Source organism: Podarcis muralis, chromosome 3 (assembly GCF_964188315.1).
Source record: "Podarcis muralis chromosome 3, rPodMur119.hap1.1, whole genome shotgun sequence".
NCBI classification, from domain to species: Eukaryota; Metazoa; Chordata; class Lepidosauria; order Squamata; family Lacertidae; genus Podarcis; species Podarcis muralis.
In genome coordinates, this window is record NC_135657.1 from 8,631,729 (window position 1) to 8,651,439 (window position 19,711).

General features: G+C 46.1%; 2 protein-coding genes across 2 annotated transcripts in view; one reads left to right on the forward strand and one right to left on the reverse strand.

The window, feature by feature from the left end:
• Window positions 1-55: 55 nt before the first annotated feature.
• Window positions 56-16,753, reverse strand: PEX13 (peroxisomal biogenesis factor 13). The gene is made up of 4 exons (XM_028725168.2): window positions 16,591-16,753; window positions 6,666-7,363; window positions 3,421-3,546; window positions 56-2,838 (listed from the first exon to the last, which is right to left on the reverse strand). The coding sequence occupies exons 1-4, from the start codon at window positions 16,638-16,640 to the stop codon at window positions 2,540-2,542; spliced, it is 1,173 nt and encodes a 390-aa protein (XP_028581001.2). The 5' UTR covers window positions 16,641-16,753; the 3' UTR covers window positions 56-2,539.
• Window positions 16,754-16,996: 243 nt separating this feature from the next.
• PUS10 (pseudouridine synthase 10) overlaps window positions 16,997-19,711 on the forward strand; it is a 39,782-nt gene continuing 37,067 nt past the window's right edge. Inside the window, exon 1 of the mRNA XM_028725162.2 lies at window positions 16,997-17,018. The gene's annotated coding sequence lies outside the window, so the exon portion shown is untranslated. The remainder of the gene's footprint in view (window positions 17,019-19,711) is intronic.

Below are 19,711 nucleotides of genomic sequence, written 5' to 3' on the forward strand. Positions count from 1 at the left end.
GTTTCACTCAATTGTATTGTGATTTCAGTGTGAATTAAAAAAAACAGTGCTGCAATCAAGTTTCAACGGCATTTAATAGATTCATCAAGGTTAATCCAACCGCATGATAAAACCTTTAGTATATCTACAGTAGGTTGTTTACATCAATTTTCATTCTGGCGCCAATATAACAAGCAGAGTCAAAGTGTCAGAGTCAAGGTCCGCTATACATACTTATCTATTGAAGTTCAATATGCATAGATATGACAGTTTGTTAAGTATAGTTCAAGCAAGTATAAAGTAAAGACTGCAATCCAAGGGTACTTCCCAGGACAAGCCCCATCAAATTCAGTAGGACCTCCTTCTAAGTGAATACATTTAGGACCTGTCTTGAAATTTAGTAAATCAATAATGAATCCTTTTTAAGCAAAACACTTTTCAACCTGCTGATTTTACTACAGTATTATATGAAAAAAATAATCTGTAACATTTAGATCTCACAAAGTGTAAGTCTAATGAAAATGTGGAACATTTTCCCACTACCAACCCTAGCCACTTTTATTTTTCAATAGGCTTGGGGTTTTTTGAGGGGAGGGGAGGGAACCAAATATTTAGTTAAAATCTTGAAGTATTACATACGTAGATAACTTTCCTAGTACATTTCAGCCGCCCCATTTCCCCCCTTCTTTTTCTGTGCAGAGAGACTGCAAATCAAAAGAGATCAGTCCATAGTCATGCGAGCAACTTGGGTCAGGTGTGTATGCTTGTTCCAAGGCTTATTTCCCAGGATGGCCACTCCTAGGAGCTATGAGGCAGGATCTTGAGAGATGCCGTATTTGCACTCAACCAGAGAAGAATCTGAAGTGCCCTTGGATTTCCATGTTGCGTAATCTGTCTTGTATGGGGTGCACAAGTGGTGTCTCTATTTACCTAATCTTGTTTATGGGTTGTTACATACAGGGATTTTTCGCTTCCTGTGCTAATTGCTGTTTTATGATGATGGCAATTTAATGTAACTTATGGTTTTCGTTTTTATATTGCTTCTTGTTTTTGTGGCTATAAGCCACCTTGGATTCCTTTTTGAAAACTGGCAGGATGTAAGTTTTTCTTTTCTTTTTAAATTAAAGTAAAATAATAAAAAAGCAGCTGGTCCATCCAGAAATCTCATCCTGATTTTCCCTATCCCAGAGCAGCTATAACCTCACATGGGCACCAGAGTTAATGGCTTCAGGTACTCCATAGAAGGATTGTGATTTAAGATTGACAGAATCCAAGATGCACTTGTGTCAGACTCAGTATTTTATTTTAAAACAGTCTACAAAGATGAATATGAGTTGTGTCACACTGGAAGTTCATAGCTGCTACAGAAATTGCAGAGCTCTGGTTTACCACTTTAAGAAACTGCAGCCTGAAATTAGTTTTATCAATTATTACATCTTCCCAGAATCAACCTGGATTTTTATCTCACTATTCAGAATAGTGTCGCATCAATACAGTAGCAAACATGATTTCAGAAAACAAGTTTCATTTTCATGTCAGTCCAGCTTTGTAAAGTACCACCTCAACCTTTATAGGAGCAAAGTTTAGCATCCTTAGTAGAGCGATGTCAAAGGATGACTATCAGCTCATACCTGCAATTGTAAGGGATGAGGAAATCAGATTTATATATTACATTTACTAAACACTGAAGCTGAGACTGCATGTAATAGTGGCAGTTTTGGGTTTAAAACATACAGATCTGCTGTCACGTGCAGTTTGAGCCTCAATGAGGTATTCTTGATAGATCAGCTTGCAGTTGACAGGAAAAAAGCAGAGCCACAGATGTCGCAAACCTGAACTGGAAGAAAAAGTAATGCAGTATTTCTAGTTAAAGAGCAATTGCCTACTAGTCCGGGCAAAGAATGACATGAAGAATGAATGAAGCTTCAAGCACAGGGGTCTAAGGCAGCACAAAGGAGCCACTTTCAAAGCTCAGAGTAGAAAGCTTATCTATGAAAAGAGGACCAAGCACATGTCGCCTCACCTCTTGGAACTACAATTAACTAGGCTTGCTGTCAGTTCTAAAGTGCCTTCCATACGGAACTACTAACTTATGGAAATATTAATTCACCTCCCCCCAAAAGGTTTCCTGATATCCCCATGAGCCAGAGATTCTTTATCTCACAAAAACGGGGTATAAGGAGGGAAAGAAAAACAATCTTGCACTATGCCTGAAGACTTGGTGAAAACATGTTCTTTCTTGGAACAGCCACAATGGCGCTGTATTCAGTTCCTGAGGAGGACTTCAAAGCAGATAGCTGCCTGGGGAACCTCTCAGCTCAGCTCCTTCCGTTGAACGGGACAAGGTGCCAAGCCTCCTGCACTCCAAAACTCACCCACGCCTGAGATAATGAAATGGATGCTAGCCTGCTTAACACAACTGCCCAATGCCAAAAGAACCAAGCACAGGCTTAGACTGAAAACATCCCTCCCAATGACTGGTAGTGTTCCGCTACATCACTACTGAATGCCTACCCTACAGAATTACTGTGACCACCACAGGCTTACTCTGATAAATGCATCAAAGGTCCTGTTTGTCTCCACCAAGCACAGCAGAGCTGGATGTGACAGGGACTTTATTATTTTCTACAAAAACAGACTCAAAGGCAGCTTCTTGCTCTTCCAGTGTGTCGGAAGCTGTGGCTCCTGGGATCAAAGTGGCGTTGCTGAGTGCTGGCTCATGCTCAGTAACCTTCTCCAGCTCTACGGCTCGCTTTCCTTTCCTTTTGCCGAGTATTCGGACATAATTAGCTGGAACAAGTCCTGTAGTCTGGCCATCACGGCTGGCCAAGAGCCAGCCACGTATTTTGGGTTGTCGTTCTGGCAAGAAAAAAAGAAAGACAGACATGAGTGGTTAGCAGAGGAGCCCATGAACAGATAACTGAGTTGTTGAAAGTATTTGGAGAATTCTGCAAAGACCAGTTCGTTTAGATTTTGTGTGACCTTCTCAAACCTTGAGACTTGAGTGAAAACCAATCTGAAGAGCACACTTGAGACGTAATGATTAATAAAACAGTTCAATGACCAAATCAATGACTTTGAAATGTCAAGATTTCAAAAAGGACTAGCAAATGTCATTAACAGAAACAGTGAAGCCTAGCTTTCAGAAACTTCATACAATATATTAACCAGTCAACTCTAGTTGCATACCTCTAGTCCGAGTACATTGACACAAGTTATACAACAAATCTAAAGACTGCAGATGTAGGTATTTCTGTGGAACAAGTAACCATTTGCAAGAAGTGCCACTGCTCCCTGTTAGACAAACAAATTGCCCCTAAAGTTCTCAAACTGTCCCTTAACATACAGTTAGGTCAAGAGCGTAAATGTTCTTCTGTTTTCCTAGATACTGCACTGAAATATCTGGGGGTGGGAAATCACAATGAATCAAAACCATCTTACCTTTGGGTGCCAATTTTAGCATTTCGCCAGCACGGAAAGATATTTCTTCTTCCGAAACAGCATTGAAATCGTATTCTGCTCTCCCAACAACATGATCGTCCTCTCCACTTGCCCAATTGCTGGAAACTGTTCCACAGAACAAGGGATAAATAAGTCAACATAACTCTGCTGGATCAGTACAGTCTCTTAGAAAACAATCTTTGAGAGTCAGTATGGTGCAAGGGGTACAGGAAACCCAGTTCAATTCCCTACTCTGCTACACAGCTCATGAGCCAAGCTATCAACTTTCAGGCTGCCCTAATTCAAGTCCCTTAGTTGTTGTGCCAAGGCTGAAACCTCTCAGACTCATAAATAAGTTCAAAAGCTAACAGGAAAGCTCAAATGTACACACACAACTGATGTATGTCATTTGTGAGCTACAAAGAAAGAGAGAAGTTTTTGTAAGTGGTTGTTTGGAGACAATCTCAATTTGCCAGTGGCAACCAACCAAGAAGTGATTTCCAAACCTGACTGAACCCCTTAGCAGAAGGCCATGGTGCACACAAATTAAAGTGCTTAACTTGATCGGTTAAAGTCAGCCCATGATATGTATGTGCTATACTTAAGTGTTTTACGCCTTCAAAGCCTTTTTCCAGCAAAGCATTTCAAATTCCAGGGTGAACACTGAACATTCACTAGGTACTGGAACGTGTTCTAAATTCCCTTTTCATTATACTGGTACATAAAAGCAAGATTTGTTCCTCCCTCCCACCTCGAAGCTGAAATTAGGGAAGCACAGTATCTAAACCTGCTCTTCTCACCCTCCTTTAGAATCTCTTGGCAGGACCCACATATAACACCAAGCATAGCGCTGTGGCCTTGGAACAGAGGGGGACATGCGAGACCTGAGGTTAGATTCTCTGTTCAGCCATGAAAGTAGCTGACAGCTGAACTACAAATTCCCAGTCCAGTCTTTGCCATCGCTGAGGAAAGTGCAATGCAATGACACCTCCTGTTATGAGATCAGGTTGAAAACGGTGCCTTCCTAAATTATGAGAAATGCCACGGGTATTAAGAGAGGGTGACATCAAATGTTTGTGGTTTCTATCAACTCAAGCGTATTGCTGGCTGTAGACAGCTTGTTTCAAACTTTAAACAAGACAAACACAAAAGCAAGCAAGAATACAAAGCCTAAATAAAGTGTTGCTTTTAAAATAAATTGCAGTTAGTGTTTGCAACAGGCAGGATTGTTGATGGAGAATATTTGTTGATGAACATTGTTTGCATGGCTGGTTGGAAGGGGCAGAACTTTTGTTTCAGGGTGATTGTAAGAGCATATGGTTAACTCACACTCACTGCAGAAAACCAGAGAGGCCTGTCATGTTATAGTGCATTCCTGTTCTGAGACAAATCAATTCTACCCTTGGGGTAGGGTGTAAAGAGCATCTAAGCACCAGGTAGAAGACGAGCTTAACACTTAACGTGCCTGCTATTTGGTTTGCGGCAAAAGGCCCTATTTCTCTTTATTTTATTATTTCACTTCCCTTTTGGCTACTGTCCAAGGCTGTAGAGCTCTGCAGTAATATATGTGTCAGACGCCTTCAGAACCTCAGCTTGCTATCATTTTCCCCATCTGCCTCCCACATTAACCATTATTAATCCTACCTAAAGGTAAAGGTAAAGGTACCCCTGCCCGTACGGGCCAGTCTTGACAGACTCTAGGGTTGTGCACTCATCTCAATCTATAGGCCGGGAGCCAGCGCTGTCCGCAGACACTTCCGGATCACGTGGCCAGCGTGACGAAGCTGCATCTGGCGAGCCAGCGCAGCACACGGAACGCCGTTTACCTTCCCGCTGGTAAGCGGTCCCTATTTATCTACTTGCACCCGAAGGTGCTTTCAAACTGCTAGGTTGGCAGGCGCTGGGACCGCGTGACAGGAGCGCACCCCGCCGCGGGGATTCGAACCGCTGACCTTTCGATCGGCAAGTCCTAGGCGCTGAGGCTTTAACCCATAGCGCCACCCGCGTCCCTTAATCCTACCTACAATCACACAAAAAATCCCCTTCTCCCACACAACATGAAGATCAGACTGTGTTATTACTGAATTCCTGATTATTATTATTAGCATGCTTTTATAATACTGGTTGTTAGGTTGTATCTCTGTTTTTCTTATGCTGCTTCGTTTCCCCCCCTGCTGTATATTTGCACACTGCTTAAAGAGATGCTTAAATATGAAGCAGCTTAGATGTTTTAAAATTAAGTGAATGTATGCTAAACCAGGGTTTCCCACATGAAGCAGGGTTGCCAAATGCTGGTTCGCCTCACTGCAAATACAACACTGACCTATGGATAAGGCAGAAAATGGGAGGGTAAAATCCAGGCTGAAGAGGGCAAAAGGGGTTTTTTGAAATTTGGTTGGCTCACAATTTGCTGCTTGCCTGGTCTCCTGTGGCAAAGGAGTATCCCAGGTGAAGAGACAGGTCAGCAAGAGAGAAAATTCTTTACTGGGCCGCAAAGGTCTGTAGCCAGGCAAGCCACTAACTTTTGTCGACCCATCTGGAAGGCTGCTAGTAACTACAGTGGTACCTCGGGTTAAGTACTTAATTAGTTCTGGAGGTCCGTTCTTAACCTGAAACTGTTCTTAACCTGAAGCACCACTTTAGCTAATGGGGCCTCCTGCTGCCGCTGCGCTGCCGGAGCATGATTTCTGTTCTTATCCTGAAGCAAAGTTCTTAACCTGAAGCACTATTTCTGGGTTAGCGGAGTCTGTAACCTGAAGCGTATGTAACCTGAAGCGTATGTAACCCAAGGTACCACTGTACTGTGGACTTGCTTGTAACACTGTCATGTACACTAGGGCTGAGGGATAAATCAACACTGTATATCGTCCAAAACCGGTTTGAAGTCCATATTGTTATACAGTGGAACCTCGGGTTACGTTACCCTTGGGTAACATAAACTTCGGGTTGCGAAAGCGGCAAACCTGGAAGTGTTCTGCCGCTCGCGCATGCACAGAAGCGGTCTACCACCGCGCGCGCATGCACAGAAGCAGTCTCTCCAGTTGCGAAAACTTCGGGATACGGCCAGACCTCCGGAATGGATCCCGTTTGCAACCGGAGGTACCACCTTCAGGTTGCCTTCATAGTCATTCATTGAAACCTGATTCTGTGTTGCCACTTGCTCGCTTTACCCACAGCCCAGGGAAATAGACCGGGAAATATTTGTAAAAGTGCTTGGATCCCCACAACCCAAACAACTCCTTTACCTGTTTCGTCCTCAGTGTAAGTGGACAGCAGCTTCCAAATGAGGTAGGGACCCCCGAGAACAACGGCAAAGAATAGGAAAATGGGCCAGGATTTTGCAGAGTTGGCCGCCCTTTCCTCGGGGCCAGCACAGGCCACAGTCCCTTCGCTTTCTGCCCACAAATCATCGTTTTCGGAATTCTTTCTCAGACCCAGCAACCGCTGCAGCCGCCTGTAAAGGTACCGTATAGTTCTGACCAAGGCAAAAGCCGAAAACACCTTGGTGAAGTGGATCTTGAGCCGGGAGAAGTGGTTGGCTACGTCTAAGACGGCTCGGAAGCTGTTGTAGACCGCCGAAAAGGTAGCGTCCATCATCATGCTGACCGAGGCGAAGGCGTGCACGATGCTTTCGATGGACTGGAACGCGCCGCGGCTGCTCTCCTCGGCCTGCTGCACAAACCGGCTGGCGGGAACGTCGTCCATCCGAAACCGGTTGTAGCCCATGCCGCCATATCCGTAGCTGTAAGGGCTGTAGCTTCCGTAGAAGGAGTTCCCGTACGTGCCGTAGCCTGAGCTGAAGGGGCTGCTGTACGAAGGCCTGAAAGAGCTCAGGGCCGTGCTCCCAGTCTGTTGAGATGGCCTTGGCACAATGGGAGGGGGCACGCGGGTGAGGGTGGGCTGCCCGGGCCGCGTCAGCTGACTAACTCCCACATCTGGAGATCTAAAACGCACAAGTTCAATGTTAGCACACGGGACGGTTTTATGCTAAAAAATAATCCCTCATCCCACACTCCTTCCAAACAGTGTGTACACTTAGAAGTTGACATTAATTATGCCTATGTTATAATTATGCTCTTTGGACCCAGGTTCAGGCATCACTAGAACACTAGACTAGACTAAAAAAAAACAACCCAACCTCACACACTGATCCTCTGCTCTGGTTTCTGACAACATGAAAAATGTTGAATCTGAATAGACAGTTCATATTGAACAAAGACTGTGGTTCAGCTGTTGGTAGGGATGGACATTCAACAGAAGAATGGCAACATCTTTATTAGGACCAATTCATAAAGTTTCATTAAAGGTAAAGGTAAAGGTAAAGGTACCTCTGCCCGTACAGGCCAGTCGTGTCCGACTCTAGGGTTGTGCGCCCACCTCACTTAAGAGGCCGGGGGCCAGTGCTGTCCGGAGACACTTCCAGGTCACGTGGCCAGCGTGACGAAGCTGCTCTGGCGAGCCGGCACCAGCGCAGCACACGGAAACGCCGTTTACCTTCCCGCTATAAAGCGGTCCCTATTTATCTACTTGCACTTAAGAGTGCTTTTGAACTGCTAGGTGGGGAGGAGCTGGGACCGAACGACGGGAGCTCACCCCGCCGCGGGGATTCGAACCGCCGACCATACGATCGGCAAGTCCTAGGGCGCTGAGGCTTTTACCCACAGCGCCACCCGCGTCCCTAAAGTTTCATTAGTCTGTCCTAATAAAGGCATTACCTAACAGTTGTTTGGGGATGAATACGTCTCAGCTGAATGTGCATGAGCTGCTGTGAGGCAGGGAGGGGATGTCTGCTGGGTAGAAAATGCCTCCTTAAGAGAGGAAGAGGTTCCAGCTCCTTTAAAGGAAGCTGTAACAAGGCCACTTCTGAAAACAGCAAGCCTGTGGCAAACATCCCCTTCCGAGGCAAAGTGCTTGAAAAAGGGGTTGTTGGTCAGTTCCGGGTGGTCTTGGGTGAAGATGGTTTCCTTTATCCATTCCAACTGGGATTTAGGTATGAATTTGGAACAGAAATTGTCTTTAGTCACCCGGTGGGGCATGTTACCGATATGCTCTGCCTTGCTGTTATCTAGGCATACCCCTTTAGCCCATAGCTGACAACTTTCAGATTTGAAAATCAGGGATCAGCAGCTTCGAAAATAAGGGATCAGCAGCCTCACCTGCCCCGGGGACAGTCTACGGGATATCTAACAATCCAGGATAGCAGCGGGAAGCACTGGGAAACGGCGCTGGAATAAGGGAACTTCCCGCAAAAAAAGGGAAGGTTGACAGGTATGCTTTAGCCCCATGACTCCTAAAGCTTCGCTCTGCATATGGTTGTGCAAAGCAAGGGGCTTATGCAAACGTGACAAAGGAATCGAGCAGCTGTGCTCCACAGTGGTCTATTTCTATTGGAATTGTGCTTAGCCTCATTGCCTATGAGGTTTAAGGACTCCGGATGTAGGCAGGTGCCCTGCCCTGCACTCAAACCTTTTCGCAAACAGCCATCACAAATGCATGCCTTCAATCAACGCATCATGCAACAGCCCTGGGGAGAACAAAAGCATCTCTACCTGTAGAGAATCAACAGTCATTGTGGAACCCTCACACCCCATGAAACACCAGTGGTAAGCCTAAAAGGATATACACGACACACAAAGGAATAAATCCTAAAATGCGTTTCTGCACTTGCAGCAGGGATAGCCTATGTGGGCCCCTCCAGATGCTGCCATCACCCGAAGAGCGACATTCAGGTCCTTTATTGCTTGTGTATTGCTGCTTTTCTTTTGGCGACCTTTGGTCTATTTGGAGAAACTAGAAGTATGCCAATTCTGCCGTCTTTTTTTGACTTGGCTTCTCGCTTGTTATCAACCTTTCCACCGCTCCCCTCAAATGTCTGTGACACAGACACCTGCTTACCGATTTGGAAACAGGCAACTCATTGCCTCACTGGAGGATTCGAAAGGTCAGAGGAAGGTATGGCAGAAATGGCAAAGAACCTGTTGTGGGTGCCAACACTCCTGGGGAAAGATCTGAAAGTCTGGGTGAAAACTGAGCTTTTAAGAAGGAAGTGGACTACAACTGGGTCTATTTGCAATTTTGCTTGCACAAACTAAGGCACTTTGTTTTAAATGTAATAAATATGCCAAGCTAATGGCCATAAACATATCTTGTGGCATTCTAACACAAAGCAGGTTACTCTACATGCAACAAAATTTTAAAAATGGCACATAACATGCAGATCCATACACATCTCTTAAAATACAATGTGTGTACATCTGTTCTGATCAAAATACAGGTTATTTGCAACTTCATATATGGAAGTTTGTCCAATGTAAGAATTTGGGAATCCGAATTTTCAAAGGAATCTGAACTTGCAAAATACTAATGAAAACATGTTGCATATCAGGCTCTTCAAGGGAATAAAATGGCTTATTTTGCAAACATGAAGCCATAATGTTTTCAAGAGGGAGGTTTTAATTAAGGCAACGGAATATTGCAATAGCGCATCTTGTTTTAATTAGCAGTGAAACCCAAAGACATTTCACCGCCACAGGAAAGGAGCTTAAGTTATGGGGATGAGCAACCTGTTCAATTTTATGGGCTCAAATCTTAGAAAATCTTGGCTGTTGTGAATGCCCAGAAGGTATGAACTGAAATCTGAAGCTGCAAGGTTTCCTAAATTTGGGCTGTAATCTTGTGAACACTTAGGTCACATCCCACAACATACATTTAAAGCACACAGCTTCCTCCAAAGAAGCTTGGGAATTGTAGTTTGATAAGGAGTCTGGGAATTATAACTCTGTGAGGCGTAAGCTACAATCCCCAGAATTATTTGGGGGAAGCCTTGCACTTTAAATGTATGGGGTGGAATTCCACATCGTGCTATTACAAACTTTCCATCTGCTCAAGTGTTGCAGCTTGTCAGATGGAGCAATCCTGACCACCCCTAAGCCCATTTCAGGGGTTCCAAAGGGCACAGAGAGGGAGGAGATGGGAGAAAGCCCCTTTGCACACAGGAAAGTCCTTGTGAATCCTGCCCACTGTGTAGATGTGACCATGCTTGGAGGCAGGAAGACAAATTCCAGAGCGGGAACACTGTTAAGTCTGCTGTTAAGAAGAGGAACTCGTGGCGCTTTAAAAATGCAAAGATTTATTCATGGTGTAAGCTTCGTGGACCAGAGCCTACATCATTCTCAATCTGCAGATATAAACACACAGAGAGAAGAGGGAGATTGTAGTGTAAAAGACCATGGAATGCAAGCTGTACAATAGCTCGGTGACATTTCTACACAAAATTCAAATGTGTGCAAGATAAGAGCAGCAGCCTATTCATAAGACTGTTATTACGCTTACACTTCACAGGCTTTAGGCCCCTTTGTTTACATTTTCCCCGCTGTGTACATCTCTCGCATTCTCTCTGCCAATGATAATGCATCTCATGCGGCGAGATCTAGCCCATGAACACTTTAAAAATCTGCTAGTCTTTTAAAACAAGGGTGGTAAAAAAAACCTGTGACCCATGAAGCCATTCCCAGTGGTCTGCCAGCCCTCTCCCAAAATCAGACACCACTTCCTGCATCGCAAATTACCGTATTTTTCGCTCTATAAGATGCACCAGACCATTAGACGCACCTAGTTTTTGGAGGAAGAAAACAAGAAAAAAAAAATTCTGAATCCCAGAAGCCAGAACAGCAAGAGAGATCACTGCGCCTGCATTCTTTCCATAAGACGCACACACATCTCCCCTTACTTTTTAGGAGGGGAAAAGTGTGTCTTATAGAGCGAAAAATACAGTACTTGGGAGTGCTACTTCCCATGCCAAGACTGTCTAGCATGGCACCACACCAGAAGGTGGTGATACACCTTTGCAAACTGTCAGGGGCTTTCCTCTCCATCACATCCCTCGGCTGGGGGCAGAAGTCCCCTTCCTACTAGCCCTGCGCTGCAATGGGGAGGACAGGAAATGCGTTTCCTCTCCTCCCTTGAACGATACCTGAAGATCAAGACAGAGCTGTTTCCCTCCTACCCCCATACTGGTGGAGATGGGAGGAGATTTAATGCTGACTCTTGATCTTCAGGGACTGATTCAAAGTGCCACAATACTCTTTTCTGCTTTTCACTTGGGAGCAGGTTTCACTGAACCCTGTGGGACTTCTTTCCCTAGTAAACAGGAGCAGGTTCAGGTCCTTTGAGTGACTTTATACAACACAACCATTTCAAGTCGGAGGCTAGAGCTGCAGGTTCGTGTCAAAGGTTAATTGCGAAACTGACAATCTCCTCTGCCGCCTCTGCCCATGCAGATTACACAGCACGTGGCTGAAACCAGAAACAAATCCAGGCTGCAACTCCCGAATGGCCTGGAAGAGGCAGAGGGCGGTTCGGTTGGCAAAACTAATATCAGCAGGGACAGACTGATTGGACAGCCTTGGACCTGGGTTCAAAACTGAGGTCTCAACTGATGCACTGGATTGCTATTTGGACAAAAAAGTGGTCTCTTAATCCAAATTGCTTACTGTATAAAATGGGAAGTGCAAGTAGATAAATAGGTACCGCTCTGGCGGGAAGGTAAATGGCATTTCCATGCGCTGCTCTGGTTCGCCAGAAGCGGCTTAGTCATGCTGGCCACATGACCTGGAAGCTGTATTCCTGCTCCCTCGGCCTATAGAGCGAGATGAGCGCGCAACCCCAGAGTCGTCCGCGACTGGACCTAACAGTGATTGGTACCTTTACCTTTATCACCCTGTAAATAGGTCCATGGCATTTCCTTGCTCACAAGTAGGCAGTCTGCCCAGACATACTATGTCAGTGATAGTAAAGGTAAAGGGACCCCTGACCATTAGGTCCAGTTGTGACCGACTCTGGGGTTGCGGCGCTCATCTCGCTTTATTGGCCGAGGGAGCAGGAATACAGCTTCCGGGTCATGTGGCCAGCATGACTAAGCCGCTTCTGGCGAACCAGAGCAGCGCACGGAAATGCCGTTTACCTTCCCACCAGAGCGGTACCTATTTATCTACTTGCACTTTGACGTGCTTTCGAACTGCTAGGTTGGTAGGAGCAGGGACCGAGCAACGGGAGCTCACCCCGTCACAGGGATTCGAACCGCCGACCTTCTGATCGGCAAGTCCTAGGCTCTGTGGTTTAACCCACAGCGCCAGCTGCGCCCCCTACCTTTACCATGCTGTAAATAGGTCCACAACATTTCCTTGCTCACAACTAGCCAGACTGCCCAGACATACTATATCAGCAATACACAGCCTAAAAGAGCTTTAGGTTTCCTTGCTAGCGGACACAGCAGGAAGACAGCTATTTGCAAATCTGGAATGATTAACTACATCACAGGATAGTTATTAACTTTACAGTCCCAACAGCATTCTTGCTCTATTTCAGGTGTCTGGAACTCCAGGGACCTTCCTTCAGTAGCTGTTTTGACAGCCAATGCGCTAGCCAATCAGCACCCACTTCCTATTTTACAAAATGATAATGAGGAAGCTGCTTCTGCATATCAGGCGGTAAAAGCTTACAGGAAGCATAGCATATCAAGCAGTAAAAGCCTACAGGAAGTCCCAATGTGACTTGTGTTTACTTCTACATGGCTCCTGAGATCTCGTAATGCTGCTAGTAAATATCTTTCCGGATCAAATGTATGCACTTACCCAGAAGTCAAGTCCTACTGCGTTTAGCTTCCTCCTACATGTAGGCAGGACCACAACATATGTGGGTATGTTATGCAACCCTAATCTGCCGGGAGTAATGCTAACCACTTTGGAACTCCTGTGCCAACACACCCATTTTGTTGGGAAAGAGGAGGGAGGTGGGGAAGCATGTCAGACCCACACTAAATTGCAGCAGAACACAAGCAACAACTTGCTGCTGATTCACTGAGAAAATTTCCACAAGGAGGTAGACCATCCTGAGCGTGCAGATGGTGGAGCAAAATTCAAGGCTATCAGTAACACCAAGGTCTTGTGGTGTGTACCTGTGAAAAGGATCTAGGGGCCTGGGTGGACCTCAAGGTTAACATGAGTCAACAGTGTGATGAAGCACACACAAAAAGAAAAAGCTAATGGTATTTTAGGCTGCATCAACAAAAGTATGGTGTCCAGAACAAGAGAAGTAATAGTACCATTCTATTCTGCCTTAGTGAGACCACACTTGGAATACGGTGTCCAGTTCTGGGCAGCACAATTTAAGAAGGATGGTGACAAGTTAGAAGGTGTGCAGAGGAGGGCAACCAGGATGATCAAGGACCTGGAAACTAAGCCTTATGAGGGGTGCTTGAAGGAGCTGGGTATGTTTTGCCTGGAAAAGAGGAGACTGAGAGGAGATAGAATAGCCATCTTCAAATATCTTAGGGGCTGTCACATGGAGGAGGGAACATTCTTGTTTTCTCCTGCTCTGGAGGGTAGGACTCGAATCGATGGCTTTAAGTTGCAAGAAAGGAGATTGTGACGAAACATTCAGAAAAGCTTTCTGACAGTAAGAGTGGAACAGACTCCCGTGAGAGGTGGTGGACTCCTTCCTTGGAGGTTTTAAGCAGAGGTTGGATGGCTATCTATAATGGATGCTTTAGCGGATTTTCCTGCATTGCAGGGGGTTGGTCTAGATGACCCTTGGAGTCCCTTCCAACTCTAAGATTCTATGAAAAAAGAAAAATCAAAATAATAAAAGGGGTATGATGTGGGACAATACCACATTGCAAAACGCACTATCCTTTTACTCTTCAATTCCAGTTTATCGGATACATCCTAGCCCTGAGTCCTAAGATTTCCGAAAAGGATTTGAAGAATTCAAAGCTCCAAAGGGGTAATCTGTATGGAGCTTTAACCCACATATCCCAACATTTGTCCAAACACACACTCCCAGACTTATCTCTCTCTTGTAATGCGTGCACGATTCAGAGTCCAAGGTGAGGATAGCAGAAACTGAATGCCAACATCATCATAATAACAACAACCATTATTCACATAGCTCCTAAAACATTGGGTGGCACCCCAAAACAGCATAAAGTGAAACCTTTCAAAAATAACAGCAATGACAAACAAGCGCGCGACCTTTCCCCAAGCCCCTTCATGTCATTAATGTCGCTGACAGCACCAGAGAACAATGCCTTCCCTATTTTTGTGTGTCTATATTATTGTGGGTGCCTATGCAGGACACTGGCCCTTTGATGAGCTGGGGGAGAAGAGGAGAAGAAACAGTCCTCCTTCGCAGTTTATAAAGCAATTATGTATGAAAGAGGTGCGAGGTGGGGGAATCTGCCTCCCCCTTGAAGATGGAGAACTCTCTCGTGCCACCTCCTTAGTAAGTGGGGCATTGCGTGGGAGCAAGAAGGGAAAGGCTGAATACACCCCTTTATGGGGTGGGGAGAGGATGTTTCCCCATTAAGGGGAGGAGAAAGAGGCTTGTTGCTCTTCCTTGTTGCTCTTCCTTGCCCCCCAAATGTGTGAGGAAAAAGAAAAGGGGGCCAGTTTGCTGAAGACACCCCTTAGGAACAGAACAGTGCTTAGCTTATTTTTGGGCTGCTATTTTGTTGCTGTTAAAATTGTTTTACAGATCATAAATCCTGCATTGATTTTATAAATCTTATAACACTACTTTTGCTTCAGTTGTGACGTTCAGCCTGTTTTTAAGATGTCGTTAGCAGTGTTTTATAGGCTGCAATTGTCTCACTGATGATGTTAATTATTCTACACTATTTGTGCTGCGTTTGTGATGTTCTATCATGTTGTTATTCTTTATTTCATTCGAATGAAAAGTGGCATATCAGATGTGGGGAGGGGTGATATTTCCCCATGGAAGGGGGGAGGAAGAGAAATAATAGAATCGTAGGGTTGGAAGGATCGCCGAGTCCCATGGACTGCAAGAAGATCAAACCATCGGGTCAGCAAACTTTTTCAGCAGGGGGCCAGTCCACTGTCCCTTAGACCTTGTGGGGGGCCGGACTATATTTTGAGGGGGGGTGGGAATGAACGAATATCTATGCCCCACAAATAACCCAGAGATGCATTTTAAATAAAAGCACACATTCTACTCATGTAAAAACACACTGATTCCCAGACCATCCGTGGGTCGGATTCAGAAGATGATTGGGCCGGATCTGGCCCCCAGGCCTTAGTTTGCCTACCCATGATCAAACCTCTCCATTCTGAAGGAAATCAGGCCTGAGTGCTCACTGGAAGGACAGATCTTGAAGCTGAGGCTCCAATACTTTGGCCACCTCATGAGAAGAGAAGACTCCCTGGAAAAGACCCTGATGTTGGGAAAGATGGAGGGCACAAGGAGAAGGGGACAACAGAGGACGAGATGGTTGGATAGTGTTCTCGAAGCTACTAATATGAGTTTGACCAAACTGCGGGAGGCAGTGGAAGACAGGAGTGCCTGGCGTGCTCTGGTCCAGGGGGTCACGAAGAGTCGGACAAGACTAAACGACTAAACAACAACAACAGAGTTGGAAGGGACCCTGGCGGTCATCTAGTCCAACCCATAGCTGTCAACTTTCAGATTTGAAAATAAGGAATCAGCGGCCTTGTAAACAAGGGATCAGCAGCATGGCTGTCAACTTTTGGATTTGAAAATAAGGGATCAGCAGCCTCACCTGCCTACCGGATATCTAACAATCCAGGATAGCAGCAGGGAAACGGGGCTGAAATTAAGGAATTTCCAGCAAAAAAAAGGGAAGGTGGACAGCTATAGTCCAACCCCCTGCAATGTAGGAATCCCGTGTTGGTGGGGTGGAAAAGAAACCCCTTATCCCCACCCAACACTGAAAGGGGATGAAAGGATTAAACCCGTTAGGGGGCTAAGGGAAGAAGGGGGGGGTATGATTCCCTGGAGACCTGGTACCTGTTTGGTTTGTGTTCTCTCCTCCCCCACCCTTGACCATTCCACGAACTTGGAGGAGCGCGGCCCCTGAGCATGTACAGAGTGCCTACCCGCCCCCCACTCCTCGGGGCGGCAAGTGAGCCCCGGAACCTGTTTGTTTTGTGTTCCCTCCTCCCCCACCCTTGGCCACTCCACGACCTTGGAGAAGTGTGGCCCCTGAGCATGTACAGAGTGCCTTCGCCCCCCCCCCCCCTCCTTGGGGCGGAACCTATTAACAGCCATAAACCGATGAGGAGGGAATGGCGGCGGCGGCTCCGCCTCGGGGCTCTCCCGCCTCCCCCCCGCCCCAGCGCCCCCAGCCGCACTCACAGCCTCCGGTTCTCCCAGGGCTTCGGGGGCGGCGGTTGGTTGGCCGCCATCGTCTTCGCCGGACCTTCGCCCAGGCTCGGCCGTCTCCCGAGGCGAGCGCCGAGCCGTCGGTCCCGCCAGGGAGGAGGCCCCGCCCCACGCAGGCGACGCGCGGAGCTCGGGGATCGACCGGCTCTGGCTGCGGCGTCGGCGTGGCGCCGCGCAGGTAGCGGCTCGAGCTCAAAGAGGTGCGCGCGGAAGGAAGCCGGGCGAAAGCAAAGGAACGCAATCGCCCCCGCTCGGCTACCGATGAATACATATTTTGCACGTTTTTCCCAGGGCCGGATTTACGTATAAGCTAAGCAAGTTATAGTTTAGGACCCCACTCTCTTGGGGACCCCCAAAAAAAATTAAAGGGGGAAAAACACCTGGATGTACATTTCCAAAATGTAAGATAAAAAAACCAAATAAAATAAAACCTAAAATTATTATTTCATTAACAATGTTATAGCAAGTTTCTAGAGACTAGATTATGAGTCTTTGTAAGATGTGTTTCTAAAGAGTTAACTTTTGCGTTTGCATTATTAAGTTTGTTATGAATTTTATTTTATTTTTAATAATTTTTTTATTAAATTTTCCATTTAACAATCCAATCATATCACATTAGTTATTCCAAATACGTATCATAAAGTCCAAATATTTTGCCAAATTTTAAATTTTTGTTGGGGGTTCCCATGCTTCGAGTTCAGTAAGTTTGTTATGAATTTTAAGTTACAGCTTATTAATTATTTCACTAGTAATATACTTCTTAAATGTATTTCACTATTAATATACTTCTTCTTAACTTCTTCTTCAACAATGGGTCTGCATAAAAGGCGGATCTACACGGATCCTCATGGATCCTCCAGTTTTTTAAAAATAATTCCAACAAATGCAGTGTCAAATCACACCTAGAAGGCACGCCTACAAACTGGACTATAAAAAACGTGGATTCAACAATTTGCCGCGCTGCAGCACCATAAAAACATGGATCCGAGGCACGGATCCTCATGAATTCATATGATTTTTATATTGAAACAAAATAAAAACACCATGCTACTGTAGACCACATCTTAGTCGGTAGGAGGAACCAAAAAAATCACGCATCCACTGTTTCGTGGTGCCGCAATGGCGCAAAAACATGGTTAAAAAACACGGATCCTCATGAATCCTCATGATTTTTGCACTAGATCAGCCCAAACTCACTTTCAAATTACACATCATGTCCAGGGGCACAACATCCACCACAGAAATCACGGATCCATGGCTTCCTGGCCACTCCATGGCCCAAAAACGTGGTTCCAAAGCACGGATCCTCATGGATCCTCACGCTTTTTGCATTGTGCCAACCCAAACTCACTATCAAATCACACATCATTCCCAGGGGCACAGCCTGCACCACAAAAAACTCGGATCCACGGTTATCTGGCAATGCCATGGCCCAAAAACGTGGTTCCGAAGCACGGATCCTCATGGATCCTCACACTTTTTGCATTGGGCCAACCCAAACTCACCGTCAAATCACACATCATTCCCAGGGGCACAGCTTACACCACAAAAAACTCGGATCCACGGTTATCTGGCAATGCCATGGCCCAAAAACGTGGTTCCGAAGCACGGATCCTCATGGATCCTCACACTTTTTGCATTGGGCCAACCCAAACTCACCGTCAAATCACACATCATTCCCAGGGGCACAGCTTACACCACAAAAAACTCGGACCCACGGCTTCCTGGCCAATCCATGGCCCAAAAACGTGGTTTTGAAGCACGGATCCTCATGGATCCTCACACTTTTTGCATTGGGCCAACCCAAACTCACTGTCAAATCACACATCATGTCCAGGGGCACAGCTTACACCACAAAAAACTCGGATCCACGGCTTCTGGCCACTCCAAGGCCCAAAAACGTGGTTTTGAAGCACGGATCCTCATGGATCCTCACGCTTTTTGCATTGGGCCAACCCAAAATCACTGTCAAATCACACATCATATCCAGGGGCACAGCCTGCACCACAAAAATCATGGATCCACGGCTTCCTGGCCATACCGTGGCCCAAAAACGTGGTTTTAAAGCACGGATCTTCATGGATCCTCACGCTTTTTGCATTGGGCCAACCCAAAATCACTGTCAAATCACATATCATAGCCTGGGGCACAGCCTACACCACAAAAAACTCGGATCCACACCTGCCTGGCCATACCGTGGCCCAAAAACGTGGTTCCGAAGCATGGATCCTCATGGATCCTCCTGATTTTTGCACAAGACCATCCCAAAGTCACTATCAGATCAAACATCATGGCCAGGGGCACAGCATCCACCACAAAAATCACGGATCCACGGCTTCCTGGCCACTCCATGGCCCAAAAACGTGGTTTTGAAGCACGGATCCTCATGGATCCTCACGCTTTTTGCATTGGGCCAACCCAAACTCACCGTCAAATCACACATCATGGCCAGGGGCACAGCCTGCACCACAAAAAACTCGGATCCACGGCTTCCTGGCCATATTGTGGCCCAAAAACGTGGTTCCGAAGCACGGATCCTCATGGATCCTCACGCTTTTTGCATTGGGCCACCCCAAACTCACCATCAAATCACACATCATGTCCAGGGGTACAGTCTGCACCACAAAAGACTAGCATCCACGGTTATCTGGCAACGCCATGGCCCAAAAACGTCGTTTTGAAGGTCGGATCCTCATGGATCCTAACGCTTTTTTCATTGGGCCAACCAAAAATCAACGGCAAATCACACATCATTTCCAGGGGCACAGCCTGCACCAGAAAAATCATGGATCCATGGCTTCCTGGCCACTCCATGGCTCAAAAACATGGTTTTGAAGCACGGATCCTCATGGATCATCACACTTTTTGCATTGGGGAACCCCAAATTCACCCTTCATTCACATATCTTGTACATAACCACAGATCTGACCACAAACATCATGGATCTACTGCTTCATGGCCCTGGCCAGATGCTACCCTGGATATATTGGCCAATTTTTAGGTGGGTGTGCTGGGATGGAGGAAACAGTGTCGGCTGAATCTCTATCCTTTAAAGATGGGCGTCCAATGGCTGGGCCAGAATAATTTCAGTTTG

Bases quoted from the DNA above. Each gene is read 5' to 3' on its own strand.
- PEX13 (XM_028725168.2), bottom strand. From the start codon at position 16,640: ATGGCGGCCAACCAACCGCCGCCCCCGAAGCCCTGGGAGAACCGGAGG. The intron at 7,364-16,590 runs GTGAGTGCGGCT...TGTGCGTTTTAG, and splicing joins CCCTGGGAGAACCGGAGGCT to ATCTCCAGATGTGGGAGTTA. The intron at 2,839-3,420 runs GTAAGATGGTTT...TTTTCTTGCCAG, and splicing joins GCTAAAATTGGCACCCAAAG to AACGACAACCCAAAATACGT.